This window comes from Heloderma suspectum, chromosome 7 (assembly GCF_057233095.1).
Source record: "Heloderma suspectum isolate Gila_16-S chromosome 7, 16-S_ref, whole genome shotgun sequence".
Classification (NCBI taxonomy): domain Eukaryota; kingdom Metazoa; phylum Chordata; class Lepidosauria; order Squamata; family Helodermatidae; genus Heloderma; species Heloderma suspectum.
In genome coordinates, this window is record NC_139464.1 from 121,056,867 (window position 1) to 121,073,347 (window position 16,481).

A 16,481-nucleotide genomic window follows, 5' to 3' on the forward strand; every position below is an offset into this window, starting at 1 on the left:
TTCCTATGGCCCACTTGACTTCACTCTCGAGGATGTCCAGCTCAAGTTCAGTGACCGCACTATCATGGCTATGAGGGACATTAAGATCTTTCCTGTATAGTTCTTCTGTGTATTCTTTCCACCTCTTCTTCATCTCATCTGCTTCTGTTAGGTCCCTGCCTTCTTTGTCCTTTATCATGCCCGTCTTTGCACAAAACGTTCCCTTGAGATCTCCGATTTTATTGAAGAGATCTCTAGTCTTTCCCATTCTATTGTTTTCCTCGATTTCTTTGCATTGTTCATTTAAGAAGGCCTTCTTGTCTCCCCTTGCTATTCTCTGGAACTCTGCATTCAGTTGGACATATCTTCTCCTTTCCCCCTTGCTTTTTGCTTCCCTTCTTTCCTCAGCTACTTGTAAAGCCTCATCAGATAGCCACTTGGCTTTCTTGCATGTCTTTTTCTTTGGGATGGATTTAGTTGCTGCCTCCTGAACAATGTTACGGACCTCCGTCCATAGTTCCTCAGGCACTCTGTCTATCAGGTCTAAGCCCTTAAATCTATTCATCACCTCCATTGTATATTCGTAAGGGATATGATTTATGTCATACCTGAATGGTTTAGTGGTTTTCCCTACGTTCTTCAATTTAAGCCAAAATTTTGCGATAAGAAGCTCATGATCTGAGCCACAGTCAGCTCCAGGTCTTGTTTTGACTGACTGTATAGAGCTTCTCCATCTTTGGCTGCAAAGTACATAATCAATCTGATTTCGATATTGACCCTCTGGTGATGTCCATGTGTAGAGTCGCCTCTTGTGCTGTTGGAAAAGAGTGTTTGCTATGATCAACGTGTTTTCTTGGCAAAACTCTATTAGCCTTTGTCCTGCTTCATTTTGTTCACCAAGGCCATGCTTGCCTGTTATCCCAGTGATTTCTTGACTTCCTACTTTAGCATTCCAATCCCCTAGGATGAAAAGGATGTCTTTTTTTGGTGTTAGTTCTAGAAGGGTTCCTAAACAATATTGTTCTTTACAGCATCGGATTTTCTTTTCACCACCAGACACATCCACAGCTGAGTGTCCTTTCAGCTTTGGCCCAGCCACTTCACTCTTTCTGGCGCTACTTGGAAATACCCTCTGCTCTTCCCCAGTAGTATATTGGACACCTTCCGACCTGAGGGGCTCATCTTCTGGCGTCATCTCTTTTAGCCTTGTGATACGTTCCATGGGGTTTTCTTGGCAAGAATACTGGAGTGGGTTGCCATTTCCTTCTCCAGTGGACCACATTTTGTCAGAACTCTCCGCCATGACCTGTCCATCTTGGGTGGCCCTGCACAGCATAGCTTATGGCTTCACTGAGTTACGCAAACCCCTTTGCCACAACAAGGCAGTGATCCATGAAGGGGTTAATTTGAGTAGCTTTATATAAATTTCAAAATTCGATATTTTTTCATGAAGCCCTTCCCATATCTAAAAATGCTATGTCTGTCAGCAGCTGTGCAGGGCTCCCTATCTTGTGGACTTCACGTTGCAGGAGACAAGATAACATGTATTTTGAGCGAGGTAGCTTTTAATCTCTGATCTTGACCTGACACCTGGTCCTGACAGAACCATAAAATATCTGAGGGGAGGTAACAAGACCAACAAGCATCCTGGCTGTTGATGTACTCTAGCAGGAACTAAGTAATAACCCAGCATTAAAGGCCCCCCCCCCCATTCATGCACACATACACCATGGTGGGAAATGTGTGTATTCAACTACCCATCTGGGCTAATCATGCAGGTACTTTCCACCCAAGATTTCCAGTCCCATCTCAGGAACTTGAAGGTGGCCTTGGCAAAGCCCCTGTATGCCTGTCTGCCCCAAACCCTGCATTTTGGGGATTGAACAGATTGGAAGCCTTAACTGTTCCATCTAGTGAGTCTAGCTCACACCATGTTCAGATACCTTCCAGACATGATTCTTAATCCTACTAAAGTAAAGGTGTTTTGAGTTTGCTTTCCCTCATGCTCACAAATACTGCTTCCCTATAATACACATCCTGGTAAACTGGAGCGGCTGCTGCTGCTCAAATTGCTCCTGTGTGTGGCAGTCTAGCTCCGCTTTCTCATTTATGAGGTTGGGAACTTAAAGCTACATCAGCACTCCTAGAGGCTTGGGTATGCCTAGTAGTTAACGTGCTACTTGTCATTGAACGGTCAGCCTCTCTGTGTCCTAACACAAATGACCTTTGTTTTGAAAGATTTGCTCTGACGCTGCGCAAGAAGCAAAAGTCCAAAACACTCACGTGCGTAGAGCTAGTCACACCATTCTTTGGCTCCAGCGTTTCTGTAACTTTAAATTAAGTAGTATTTTATTTGTTACCTCGCCTTTCTACCAAGAAAAATGGCACAGCTGATGTGTGATCATTAGAAGCAGCAAAGACTGCTTTCATTAATTTCCTGACTTCGAACGCACACACCCTTCTAAAGGATTCTGAACTGAAATTATTTCTGAATGATTTCTCACAGCTTAGCATGCACGTGCACACATAGACTTCTAAGAAACATTTATTGGTAGTAAAACCTGCTGTTTATTCATCATAGGCTTATGTAAGATTAGTGTTCTTTTCATGTACAAAAGTGTGCCTATTGCATTTTCCTTACTCAGTGGTCTCGGCTACATAGCTTTAAGAAATCCATTGTACTACAACGCTGACAGACCCATGCAACACACACATATACAGTCAGGGCCAGAAATATTGGAACAAGGATAACTGTTTTGGCAGTTGGCCTCTGTACACCACCACATTGAAGTTGAAAGGAAACACACCCAGATGGGAGCCAAGTCAGGACTTTCAGCTGTAATTCCAGGGGTTTGACAAAAGTGGGGCACTAACCATTCAGGAAGGACAGCCAGTGGCATACACCCTCCCCCCCATCATTGGTGGCTCATAAGTAATGGAATGAATGGCTGACAAGCAGCTGCATGGCCAGGTGTGGCCTGTTTTCTGTGTACCCCATGACCAATCAAGCAGATAAAAGGCCTGGAAGTGGTTCTGAGTGTTACATTTGTATTTGGTAGCTGTTCACTGGAACTCCCAACATGAGGTCCAAAGAGGTGTCGATGCAAGTGAAGGAGGCCATCATTAGGCTGAGGAAACAAAATAAACCCATTAGAGAGATAGCAAAAACAGTGGGAGTGGCCAACACAAGTTTGGAACATCCTGAAAAAGAAGGAATTAACTGGCAAGCTCAGCAACAGCAAAAGGCCTGGAAGACCATGGAAGACAATGGATGACCGCAGAATTCTGCTCATGGTGAAGAGGAACCCTTTCACAACATCTAGCCAGGTCAAAAACACTCTTGAGGAGGTAGGCATGTCATTATCAACATCTACAGTCAAGAGACGGCTTTATGAATGTAAATACAGAGGGTTCACAACAAGGTGCAAACCATTGGTAACGCTCAAGGACAGGCCAGATTAGCCTTTGCCAGCAAACACCTAAAAAGGCCTGCCCAGTTCTGGAATAATAATATTCGGACTGATGAAACCAAGATTAACTTGTACCAGAATGATGGGAAGAGAAAAGTATGGAGAAGGAAAGGAACAGCTCATGATCCAAAGCATACCACATCATCTGTCAAACATGGTGGAGGCAGTGTTATGGCATGGGCATGTATGGCTCTCAATGGAGCCAGGTCACTGGTGTTTATTGATGACCTGACTGCTGATAAAAGCAGCAGGATGAATTCTGAAGTGTATAGGGCTATACCTTCTGCTCAGATTCAGCCGAATGCTGCCAAACTGATAGGATGCTGCTTCATATTGCAGATGGATAATGACCCAAAACATACAGCAAAAGCTACCCAAGAGTTCCTCAAGGCAAAGAAGTGGGATGTTTTTCAATGGCCAAGTCAGTCACCTGATCTCCACCCAACAGAGCATGCTTCTCACTTACTGAAGACAAACTGAAGGCAGAAAGAGCCACAAACAAGTAGCAGCTGAAGGCAGCTGCAGTGAAGGCCTGGCAAAGCATCTCGAGGGAGGAAACTCAGCATTGGGTCATGTCCATGGGTTCTAGACTTCAGGCAGTCATTGACTGCAAAGGATTTTCATCTAGGTATTAAAGGCGATCCTTAAGTCTGAAATGATGTTGGTTTGTTCCATTACTTATGAGCCACCAACAACAGGGTTGTGTGTATGCCACTAGCTGTACTTCCTGGATGGTTAGTGCCCCACTTTTGTCAAACCCCTTGAATTACAGCTGACAGTCCTGACTTCGCTCCCATCTGGGTGTGTTTCCTTTCAACTTCAATGTGGTGGTGTGCAGAGGCCAACTGCCAAAACAGTTATCCTTGTTCCAATATTTCTGGCCCTGACTGTATATCGTATGTGTAGCATGAGGACCAGAGTGTTCATATTGGTCTCTTGATCTTGGCCTTTCAGCATAATTACCTTCCGATGTACAAACTATGATTACAGGGTTCGGTACAGGCAGCTTCACTGTACTGTACATTTCCAGCCACTGATGTACATACTTGCATACTGCTGTCATAAGTGTAGTAAATTCAAAAGTAAATGAGCATTTACTATCGGCAACTAATTTCTAGAACAGGCTTTATACAAAGGGCAGTTTGAAAAACTGCATCATACTTCATCTCAACAGGCATAATGCACACTATCGGGGCAAGGAAAACCCTGTAGTTGAACGCAAGTATAAAATAATACACACATAATTATGTGGTGGGTACTATGGGGAAACTTACGTATTTATTACCTCCTTTTCCACCAAAAATGTTGCTCAAGGCTCTTGTGATTTTCATAACGATTATTTATTTATTTATTTCATTTCTATACCGCCCAATAGCCGAAGCTCCTTAATAACGATGTGATTAAAGCATTTGACTTAACTGCACACATTCTGAAAAGCATTTTCAACGGCATTCCATTGATTTAAAAAGCCATTCCCATGGTCTGGCACAGCCTTACTGTCTCATTTAAAAGTTATGAACATCCACAAACAAATGGATTGTGCCACAACCTTCTATAGAATGGCCACCTGAGTCAGTAGGCCTCATGATTCTTTTTCTGTGGGGCAGTATCCCAAGTCAGATATACATTGCACACTCATTCTAGAAATGCACAGCAGTTGACAGAACCTGGGCATGGGGAGGGTTATAACCCGCTGGCAGAACACAAGAGTTCGTGCAGAGGGTCCCAGGTTCAATCTCGGGTAAGTGCAGGTAGGGCAGGGAAATGGTTTCCTGCCTGAATCCCTGGAGAGCGGCCACCAGCCGGTGTCGTCGGTACTGAGCCACATAGACCGAGGCTCTGACTTTGCGTAAGGCAGCTTCCCATCTTCAATCAAAAGCAAGTCTCACTATGTTCAACAGGGCTGTGTGTGTTTAGGATTGTAGCCTGAGAAAGCGAGTTCCAAGCGTACAAGAGCAACAGGTGAACTTTTTAAAATAAAAAGTAGTAAGATCTTCATGGCTAGGCTATCGTTCTCTATGCTGGCACTGCTGAGAAGTATAAGAAATGTTTGCAGGAAGTGCAAACGTCGACTGAATGGGTTATTTTTTGTATTAGCTTTTATGGTTTTACTACTGAGTTTAATAGGATGGTATCCTAATTGCATTTTGTTATGGATTTTAAGTATCGTGAGCTGTTTTGGGGAGCAATTTCTGCCTGAAAAATGGGATAAGAAACTAAATACATACAAAAAAGCAAATAGTGTTCAGTTATTCCATCCAATGAGTTGAAAAAATTTCCCATGTTGACTAACTCTACATTAAACAAACCCAGCTCACTGGCATGACCAAGAAACAGAGCAGAATTACTGGGAGCATCGGGGCAGGGAGAAAGTTTGGCCGCCTTCCATGGAATCCGCAAGTGCATCTCTTTTCTTTCTCCCATATAACTGAAATGGTGCCCTTGAGAGCACTACTGTAGTTTAGAAGAGACCTGCTCTTCACCCGGAGGCTGCATGGCCCAACCCTCATTGGAGGGGGATCCTTCAGGGGGTTGCAGTGACTGAATACACAGGTGCACAAAACTAGGCTCATGGCCAATGGCTGCTTTCCAAAATAACCCTTGGGAAGTGTGTGTGCTTGCGGATATTGTTTTCCCATCCAATGTGATAGCAGTCGAGATGCTCGTTACTTATTAATCTGTAGCTCTGTCCCTAAGCGATGGCTCAGTGTTTGTTTAATGAAGCATATCTTCGTTCTTAGGAGGTTGTCCTGTAGGGATTAAATTACCTGCTCAGGGCCCAAGCATGGTGGTGGGGAAGGCTACGCTTTCTACCAGGGCCTGGAGATCTAGGGCAGTCCAGCCCAGGCTGCGACCCCATTACCATTTAGCGGGGAGGGGATGAGGCTAAACTGCAGATCATGCTTGAGGATATTTATGGAAACATATTTTCCTAGAGCTATGTGCATTTTATCAAGGTCTTCTAAGATTTGCTGGAATCTGAAGCAGTGTTAGAGTAGAACAAGCTATCTTCTGAACAGGATGTTGCTGGCCCGGGGCATTCTCTAGAACCCAAAGGATGTGTTCGACGTGCAGTTAAGGGCACTAGCCTATCGAAATAGATGTCAGCCTCTATTTCTGAACTCAGAGGCTGATGCCTATTCAGTGCAGGACAGACGGAGTACGGAGGGGATCCTCTCCTCCGTGCTCCAGCCACCCTGAATTTGTGGCTAGACACATGTTTTCACATGTCTAGCTATGGCTTAGGGAGAGGGAAGAGGGACCTGATAGGAAGCTGTCTAAAGTGGCTTCCACAGTCCCCTCCCCACTCCTGGTGCTGCCCCCTTTTTGCCCTCTCTGTGCTCCATTTACAAGCATGGAGACAGCGTGGAAAGAACCACACCAGCTACGAGGGGGCAGGGAGCGTGGTTCCTGGAAAACTGAGGTTGGATGACCTTGGTTTCCAGAAACCAAAAACTCCTAGAGCCATCTAGACAGCATCTAGCGGCCATAGGACTGCCCTCTAAATTTGTAGTTGGAGAGACAGAGAAATGTGTGCTTCCCTATGTAAAATGTCTCTCAGGAACTACAAGTCTCAGAGTTCTTTGTGCAGGAGGGAGGGACAGCTGGTGGTAGAGAGAAAGCATCATAATCAGGGAGGAATATTGATCCCAGGGACAGTGGGAGCCAATAAGAGCTAGTGATGCTGATATATAGGGCAAAAATATATGCGAGTATGGGTGCAATCCTATCCCAGTGCTCATAAGCCTCTGAACTTGGAGGCTTACGGGCATCCAAAGCAGAGCAGGAGGAGAGGTGGAGGCGCTCTTCACTTCTGTGCTCCTGCAGCTCTGCATTTTTGCTAGATGGGCTTTTTTAACCATCTAGCTGGGGCACTGCAGAGGGGGAAGGAAGGAGGCTTGAGTGGCCTGGGGATACTTCATAAGCCAGCCTCCCCAGTCCCTTCCTGCCCACAGAAACACCCCCTTTACTTCCTCTCCGAGGTTGCTTTTATGACCTCAGAGAGGCAGCCAGAGTGGTTCTCTCTGCACCAGCTGTGAGGGGGAGGAGGAGCGTGGATTCCTGCATCTGAGGTTGAAACGCTGTTTCCGACCTTGGGTCCAGTAATCCAAAATATCTTATGGCCCCCCAGTTGCTATCTAGGGGCCATAGGATTGTTCCCTAAATGTAACCCCCCCCCCCTCCACTGCCATGTCTGCCTATAATACAATTCAGGTAACCAGAGATGTAAGGTGATTAAAAAACGGAGAGAGTAAAAGAAGCAAAGAGACACCAATTAATCCTCCAGTTTTTCAAAACAAATGCCCTTGCTTTAGTCTGGCTCAGGCAATAAATGCACTAACTAGGACCAACCAAAAAGTTACTAAACAGTCAGCAAGCTTTGTAGGACTCTTTTCCAGGCCTGATGTTATTTTAAACAAAAATAGCAAAAGAATGTTTGGGGGCAATTTAGAAATGTCCCAGTAATGTGTACCCAGATGGTGTGATAGCAGAAACGTAGAAAATGAAAGTTCAGAATTAAAATAGGAACTTTACTTTTCATGAGATTATATGTAGGGGATGGGATTATGATATGTGTGGGGCAAGTGTTACAAGTTTGTACTGTGCTCCAAAAGATTGTGCTTGGGCTTCCTGTCTGCTATTAAGAGCTCCCATGCCAGCAGTATGCTTTTCTACTTACTTAATTTATTTACTGAATTTCTTAATCGCCCATCTGGCCGGTCACCTGGCCACTCTTTTTTACTTTTTAAAAGCCAAGTGTAATGACCATGACTCAGTGTAATGACCATGATCAAGAAACAGAACTCACAACTGTGCTATGAAGATAGGAATAGGTTTGGTTCTCAGTTGCAGGAGCCGCAGGGAGCTGGTTTAGCCCACACACTACTGGTGTCTCAGTGCATCCCCTTTTCCTATATCAGCCAATGCTTTCGCTTAACTCCGAAGTGGGGGAAGCAAAGCACTGCAGGCAAGGAACTGCTTTCAGTGAGGTCAAGACCCAGTGGGTGCTCTAGCCCTGACTGGCACAGGGATCCATGTAAAGGGCTCCAACAGGCAAATCCTCTGTGTCCCACACACCCTTTTCCTAAGCATTGGACGGCTTGCTAGTAACGGATGACCATAAACTTCCGGTCTCTCTCATTATTGCCTGGATCCTTTCCTCTCCTTGGCAAACTCAACTGGAGGGGTTCCTTTTGCCTACTCAGAAACTCCTCGGAAACCAGATACGCCTGCCTCTTGGCACCTTCCTTTTCTGGAGAGTGTAGCTCCAAGTGCAAGAGTTTGCACAGATACGCTTCTCACTTCCTGAGCTTGCTGGCAGATAGCTGAATGGGTGAGCTATTGCTACTGAAAAGCATTTACACTGTCGCTGAAAGGAGATAACTTAGCTGTGCCTACATTCCTGCACTTTGGAATTTGCCAGATAGCTGATACAGGTAGCTGACAAGAGCACTTTTGACCGCCAAGAGGCTGGGATCAGAAGAACAAGTCCCCACAGCCAAAGGAGTGAGGACCTCACTTCCCTTTCCGGATTTAAACATGCAGCCGCTCATTGGCGACACTGTTTGAACCCTTCTCTGGACATCTAGGTTGCTTACACAGACTGGAATGCTTGGTAGCTTGTTTGTTTTTCACCAGTAAGATGAGGTTTCATTTATACTCTTTCCCTCTCCAAACCCCTTCCCCTTTTCCTTCTCCCCATCTCTCACTGTATGTTGTGCCGTTTATTGTTTAATTATAAATGAAAAAAAAAATCTATACATAAAAAATTAAAAGCTGTGGTGAAAACCTGCACTGCAACATTCGAGTCTCACCACGGGATGGGGCCGTGAGCAAGGGGAACACATGCCCCGGGTGACACCGCCCCTCAGAGGATGGTGACAACCGAACAGAGTTTTATTTTCAGGTATTTAATGAGCATTTTTGTCGTTTACATTAACCTTAGAAATTGACCTAACACAGAAGAGCAGACCATTCTCCTGTTGGGGGCAAAGGAGGAGCAGAATAAAGGAGACAAAAGGGCAGATGTTTTCATCACACACAACCTTAAGAGTGCTTACGTTTGTTAGAAAATAAAGGATGGGAGAGAAGACGTCACTGCCAAGCTTGCTTTTCCCCTTTTCTAAAGCAAAACATACAGTCGAAGAGCTGTACCTGTCTCACTCTCAAGCAGCTACAAGAAAACGTGCGTTTCCACCCCTACAGTTGCCCTGTGACTCAATTCATTTATACAACTGCAGCGTGAAGCAGATTCTGACAGAAAGCTGGGCGTGCTGTTTGAAAGCCCCGGCCTCCCCACCATTTCTTCTGCTTAGTCTTAGTGCGCTTACCTAGTCTATGGATACGTGTTTTGATTGTGCTGCCTGCTTAAGGAGGAACTGGGGTTGCACCATGATCAGCTTGTCTGCTCATCTTGAGAATGTGAGCTTCAATCCACAGTTAATGGAGTTGCCAGAGCTTCCCCCAAGATGTGAAATGACACATACAGCTACACCATGACCACAGTAACCATCCCAATTGCACCAGGAAATGCGGGGAGCTGCACAGAGAGTATTCTCAGTACTAAAACCGAGCATGGGCTTACAGGGCCCATTCCTTAATTGAGTGTATGGTCCATGTTGCATCACCATCTTACAACTGGCTCCGCTTGGTGGATCTCAGGGTTCCAGTAAAAAAACAGAGGGGGTGGCTAAACTCTGCTTTATAGCAGAGTTTAACTAGTTGTCAATTGCTAGGTTCTGCAAAAGGAGAGAAGGATGAGCCCGGCACAAAATAGCTGAGAAGATAGAGTCAGTTACCTACTACGCTCCTGTATACTGGGGGTGGATCCAGGACTTGCCTTCCACAAGAGGAAGGGCTCTGCTAACAGGCCCCTTTGCCCAATTTTTAGTGATCCCCACACCACAGTTCACCACATCCAGCAAGATCTGACTCTGTGTAGTATTTCCAGAGGGGCTGCAATTGGACTGAGGTGGTGAGGAAGCCCACTTCCCCAGTGCAGCTGATCCAACCCAACAATACCATTCATATACAAGTACACATCTGTATCTCAATTACAACAGCCCAGGCCTTTGTCTAAAACAATCCTAAAATTGGCGTGGACTGCACAAAGGTAACCAACTAACTCATTTTTACAGGTGAAGGATCCCCAAGGTTAAGAGATAAGCGATTTAGCACAAGGCCAGCCCCAAGTGAGAATTTTTAAAATAAAAACTTGCCCATGTTAAACAATTGGGAATCAAACCTTTGCTGATCTATGACAAGTCCTGCAGGGATCTACTCTTACAGCCTGATCTCCAGTCTGCCTCTTTGCTCAAGAGTGAACAAGGAACTGAGCTCTGGCTGCAGCTGTGCACACAGGAGGAGGCCTGGTTCTCACTGGCTCAGGGACAGCACCAGAAAACAGATTTGGCCCCGGACCCAAATATAATATCTCCTGTAAGGGAGCGCTCGCCTTATAGGAAAAAGGATTGCACTTGAGGAAATGGCTATGAATGAGAGCAAAAGCTTGTCCTCCAAAACTGAGCACTGAGTAGCCCAGTCCACATGAACATATAACTCTCAGGAGTGCAACATACACTTGGGTGTAGGGGTCCTTGCAACATTCAAGCCCCTACCCTCTGCACACAGCTGTTAGAGGAATGGGCATTAGGCAAGAAGAATATAATTGCAAAGCTATTTGAAATGTATGTTCTACCATTAAGAGGTACATGTACAAAGGCACAGCATTACAGGCCAACTACAGCCTGCAAAGGGACAACTGACTTCCTTTAACTAAAGAAAAACCTCTACTCAAACCAAAGGGTTGTTCTATAGTACCCGGGTCACTGCATGACCTGGTCATACAAGAAGGCCTGTTGCACCCCCATTGACCCATTTGAACTGAGGCTACCCCTAGGTTTTCCATCTGCATGTTACATAGGAAGATTGGCAAGTCTTCCAAGGAGTTAGCCAGCCCTTACCTCTAATCTCACAGAGGAGTTCCTGTAAGCCCTTGAGGAATGCCAGGGCACCCCAGAGCACAGCTTGAACATTAGCCTAACTGAAAGTGGAAAGTATCTGTAGACCTTGACCATTCTTATCTTAGAAGCACCTTTACATTTCTACATACCTTTAGCATCAAGCTGTTTACACCATCAACACATCAAACATACACAGCATATAATGACTAGTTTACCCAGTCTTAACTTCCTGAGCTAGTAGGCAAAGCAAAAAACCTAGCAGAAGGGTAGCCAAGCTTCCTAACTCCACTAGGATAAATTACGACATTTATTAATCTGCAAAATTCAGAAAAATTTAAACTGTTGCCTCTAGCAGTGACATAATCTCTTCCCTGTTTAATCATTAGGTAACTGAAATTAAAAGGTGCTTGTAACAGGAAATGGAGATGTTTAGCTTACCGGAAAGCTACATATACATTGCCAGTCTTTGAAAGGTACAGATTAAATCCATCTCTCATCAGCATAACAAGGAACATTAATGCGTTGAATATTAAGACTTCACTGAAAGTATTTCATCAAGAATTCTTAAGACGTCAGTTCCTTCTAATATGTTCAGTGGCACCTGCATTAAAGTCACTAGGCCGTCTCCAAAATATGGATCTTAAGGCTACAGCCCTATGCACACTTACCTAGGAGCAAGCCCCACTGAATATAGTATGCCTTACCTCTTAGGAAATGTACACAGAATTGCACTGTAAGTTTCAAAATGCATGCAGATTGTTTCACCCTCACATTACTTGTAGTATTGATTTGGCAGGGGTATTCATTTGAGGGTCTTCCTGTTAAGATTGATTTCCAGGTATGCCATATTCTCTCCTCTCCTTCTCAACGTGCAGTTTTACTTACTAAATGGGTATGGCACAACGAAGGCTTTTGCCTAGCCTCCTATCCAATATGCTGGCTTTCAGATGTGCTTCAGTTTCTTCTTAACACGATAGAATTCAAACATTCAGTACTCCACCTGCAGTAGTCCAATCCAGGCACAGATACAATATTTGAGGTTGCTAATCAAATACCTCCACCCTCACCTCTAATCAGGGCAAGAATGGGATCGAGAAAAGTCGTCATGTTTTTAAATTAAGGTCTTCGGGCATGTTTGCAACCTGGAGCAGAGATTCCACAACAACTATCCAGTTATGCCTTTGGGGAAGAAGAAAATAAAAGCAACCATAATCAGTTATATAGGCATGTCTGAAGAAATCAAGTTGCATGATAGACTGAACCTCTTCATGCTGTTAGTAAAGTTACAACAAAATGTAGGCATGAAAGGAAGAAAAACACTCTTGTTTAATTGTGTGCCAGTAATCTCAGGACAGACAGCAACTTCAAAGGATTTGAGTGGCACCTGCTTGTTTATGTTCCTGACCCTTGTATGCATCCTCTCTGCCAAAGGATAATTTTTAGTCACTGGCTTTGTTGCATTTGTTCTAGAAGAGAAGCAACACCCTTCTGGGTTTTTAAAACAAACAAATAGGACACCCACCCACATACATATATAATTTTCTTCCCACCTTTTATAGTTGCCAACCAAATTTGTTCGATTAGGTTCTAACAAAGATGCACTATTAAAAAGGTATGACAGTGGTGAAGAGTGAACAAGCCTTGATTCAAGGAGCAGTTTCAATAGCTCGTGTTTGAGCAAGCTGAATTACAGGAGGAAGCCAGGTGTATCATAATTGAAAGGACAACAGAGAGTTTTTCACCTGCGGTGAGATCCTGGCTCACACCAGCATCACAACTTGCATGACAACCATACAGAGCAGGAAACACAATGCTGGATCAGCCACCACTCTGTTTTCCCCTTGTGAGTTAGCCAAGCTGCCCACCTTTTCATTTTAAAGTATCACAGACACAGTTGTTTGTAAATGTGTTGATCCTTGCAATGTAACAAAGAAAAAAAATCACAAACATCTAAAATAAAGTCGCAAAGCTATTCCAAGGACAGGGAAGGGGAATCGTGACATTACAAGCACCAACTCTCCATCGGCAGATCTCCTTTTAAGCCCAAACCTGAAGAATCTTTTGCCCTTTTAAATAGCTCACCCAAGAATAGGGCATATGCACTATTAAAAAAAAACTGCCTCCGCTACGCTCAAGATGGCATTTTCTATGCATCCTCTGTTATAAATACAGCAGACCTGATCTACAATCAGCATCCATAAACACATGTCAAATCCCCCCGACATCCATAATTTTTGAAAAATTGTCAGGGTATTTTTGAGAACTTTAAATAATAGTTAGGCTTCTGTATACCAAAGCACAGCAAGTCACAGACCTAATACAACCAAGATCTAGGGAAACTGGTTGAGGTGGCAATTTATAGAGTACTAGTTAAAAGTTTAAAGTATAAAGGTTTTTAGTAGCCCACTTCAATTAGCTCCGATTTCCAATAATCCAGGATATTGTAACTGGCTGAGGTCCGCTGGCTTTTTTGGTACTAGAGTTGTTATGTTCATGTTTTCCTGCTTTTCCGTTACTTACACTTACATTAGTAAAGACAGATTTATTCGCCATACAGGAACCAAATCACACTTAGCAAGCACATTTCTTCAACGTTGACCTCGCTCTTTCAGACATTTTTGGCTGGGCTTTTTGCTGATCTTTGGTAGATGAAGAAGATGTCATTGTAGAATCAGTTTGTGCTGCAAGCTCTAAAACGATACCATTGACAGAAGTGGAAAAATCAAGCCATCTAGTTCCAGTTGGACTACTACATGGAGCCAGATGGCACTCGGTCCAAGTCTTTAGCTTCCCTTTGCTGTTACACTTTTCTGTTATCCTATATTCTGTTATCCTATCAAGTTTAACACACATACACAAAGTTTTTTTTTATTATGCAACAGGGCGGGTTCTGAACTGTCGATGAAACAATGCGCATTGGTACATCAGTATGAAATCCTATGGACGTTTCTCGCAAAGTATATAAAGATTAATACATTCTGTACAGGTTGGTTGGTTTCCAGTTACAAAGTAAACACTGTAACAAATTGTTCATAAAGCATTGATTTTAAACACAGCCCCTACTTTTGTGGTGGTGGCGTATTTTAATTTTGGAACTCTTCTGCCAGTCATATCTATAAAGAGATGTAGTCTTTTGCTTTTTTAAGTGAGCATACAGTATTATAGCAGAGGACCGAAGGAAGGAAGGAAGGAAAGAAGGAAGAGGCACTTCTTGATTGGCTGGCTGGTAATTCCTAGACATCCCTTTTTTAGTGTAATGTTAAGTTCCTGCACTAGATGGTGGTGCTGTGACAGAAGACCACTGTAGTTAGTTTTTTAGGCACTTGGCTGCAAGGTTTCCAAGGCAGTGCCCAGTTCTCTGCTATGTCATCAGAATCGGTTTCTGCCGCACCTCCAGAATATCTGAGCAAACAAGCAAAAACAAAATGACAAGGATGGTGGTGAGGATTCTGGGTCACACTTTCTTTTGCTATCTAGAAATATAAGAATGTGAAATATTATTTATAATATACATGAAAATGCTTGGGGCCCTCTCATTCACAGAGGCATTGAAATAATTATGATACCACCACATGGCCTCGAGCACTGAAATTGGGGACCTGTACACTCCCTGATTACTAAAGGAGCCTGGAAGGGTACATTAGTACACATTCCCCTCAAACCAAGGTGCATGAAGGGTACTTCAGAAATGGTTAACATAGTTCCACACTGCCCCCAAAGTTGAAATTTTGTACACACTTATTCCAAGGCACCCCAGTTAATAGGAAAAGTCTAGAAGCGGAAAATTTGTACATTTCGCTCTTGAAATAGGGAGCGTGAAATATGCGCCAGAAAGCTTACTGCCCCCAAAGCTGAAAGTTGGTAGACACACAGACCAAAGCACATTGGCTATTAGTAAAGATTAAAAATGGGGTACATGTAACTATCAAAGCATGGGACATAATGGGCTGGATCAAGACTAGGTTAGTATGCCTAAGTTAGTTACGCTTAAGTCCCATTTTTTTTGTGAACCGCCCAGAGAGCTTCGGCTATTGGGCAGTATAGAAATTAAATAAATAAATAAATAAATAAATAAATAAATTTATTTCAGTGGGACTTAAGTCATCACTAACTTTTCACATTGATTTCAACTGCACTTAAGCACATCTAACTTAGTGTGAAGAGGCACCTCATATTAAATATGTGATATTCAGCTGCCCCTCTACTTTTTCTTTCTTCACGCGTAAGCATATGGGCCCACAGTCTGGATCAGGACCACCACAGGGATGGGAGGTTTAAACCTCCCCCTCATCCAAGCTGTTTCCCTTCTGAAATAGGGTGGGGGTAGGGAGTTAAGCCTTCCTTAGACCAATGGAAGCTCCCCCTCCCCCTTTGTTTTACTCGTGTGTGTGCGTGTGCGCATGCGCGTGCGCTGTGGGGGGAGAGAGTGGGATTTGGGGAGGGAAGCGGCTGAGGATGAAGTTCAAACCACATCTCCCCAGGTGCACTGGTCCCAATCCAGATTGGGCCCCTGCATGCATAATTGTACATAAAGAAAAGGTAGCAGGGAAGCTGCAGGCTACATATTTAATGCATCATGCAGTTTGACTCTTCGTCTGGCTCCAACACAATGAGGTTACCTCATAACGCAGGCCAGCATTTTAGCACAGACCAGGCAGAGCTCCACAAGAGGTGGGATGCTGGACTGTGGGAGTTCCTTTGCCTCTTCAGATCTGGCTTTGAGGCTTGAGGGAGCAACTTCTCGAAGCAGCCACGAACATCTGTCCAGGCATGCAGAAGGCTGAATTTGCTAGCAAGAAGTAAGCAAGCCTATCCAGCACATAAACCAATATTATACACTGTATGTGCTTAACCTAACATTATGTGCTTGTTATACAAGAGCTTGTCACACAGGTGACAGACATATGTAAGGTGAAACACACAGCACATTTGCCCAGCGGTTAACCTGTAGGAACCTCCAAACTGAGCCACAATAGACTTGTGTTGCATGTTCCTCCCAGTCTTAGGAACTTCAGTGCCCCTGCCATATCAAATCCGATACAATGGCAACATTTATATTAAAACTACA

At 44.0% G+C, this 16,481-nt stretch overlaps 1 protein-coding gene across 4 annotated transcripts in view; it reads right to left on the reverse strand.

The window, feature by feature from the left end:
* Window positions 1–11,703: 11,703 nt before the first annotated feature.
* The window catches only part of KIAA0930 (KIAA0930 ortholog), a 90,746-nt gene continuing 85,968 nt past the window's right edge, over window positions 11,704–16,481 (reverse strand). For 2 of the 4 annotated variants that reach the window (XM_084811291.1, XM_084811290.1), the window contains exon 10: window positions 12,721–14,815. In XM_084811291.1, the coding sequence (XP_084667417.1) occupies window positions 14,775–14,815 (41 nt within the window). In that variant the 3' untranslated portion in view covers window positions 12,721–14,774. Of the gene's footprint in view, window positions 12,593–12,720; window positions 14,816–16,481 lie in introns of those variants that run through there. The other 2 variants (XR_014784502.1, XR_014784501.1) reach the window with 2 other exon arrangements.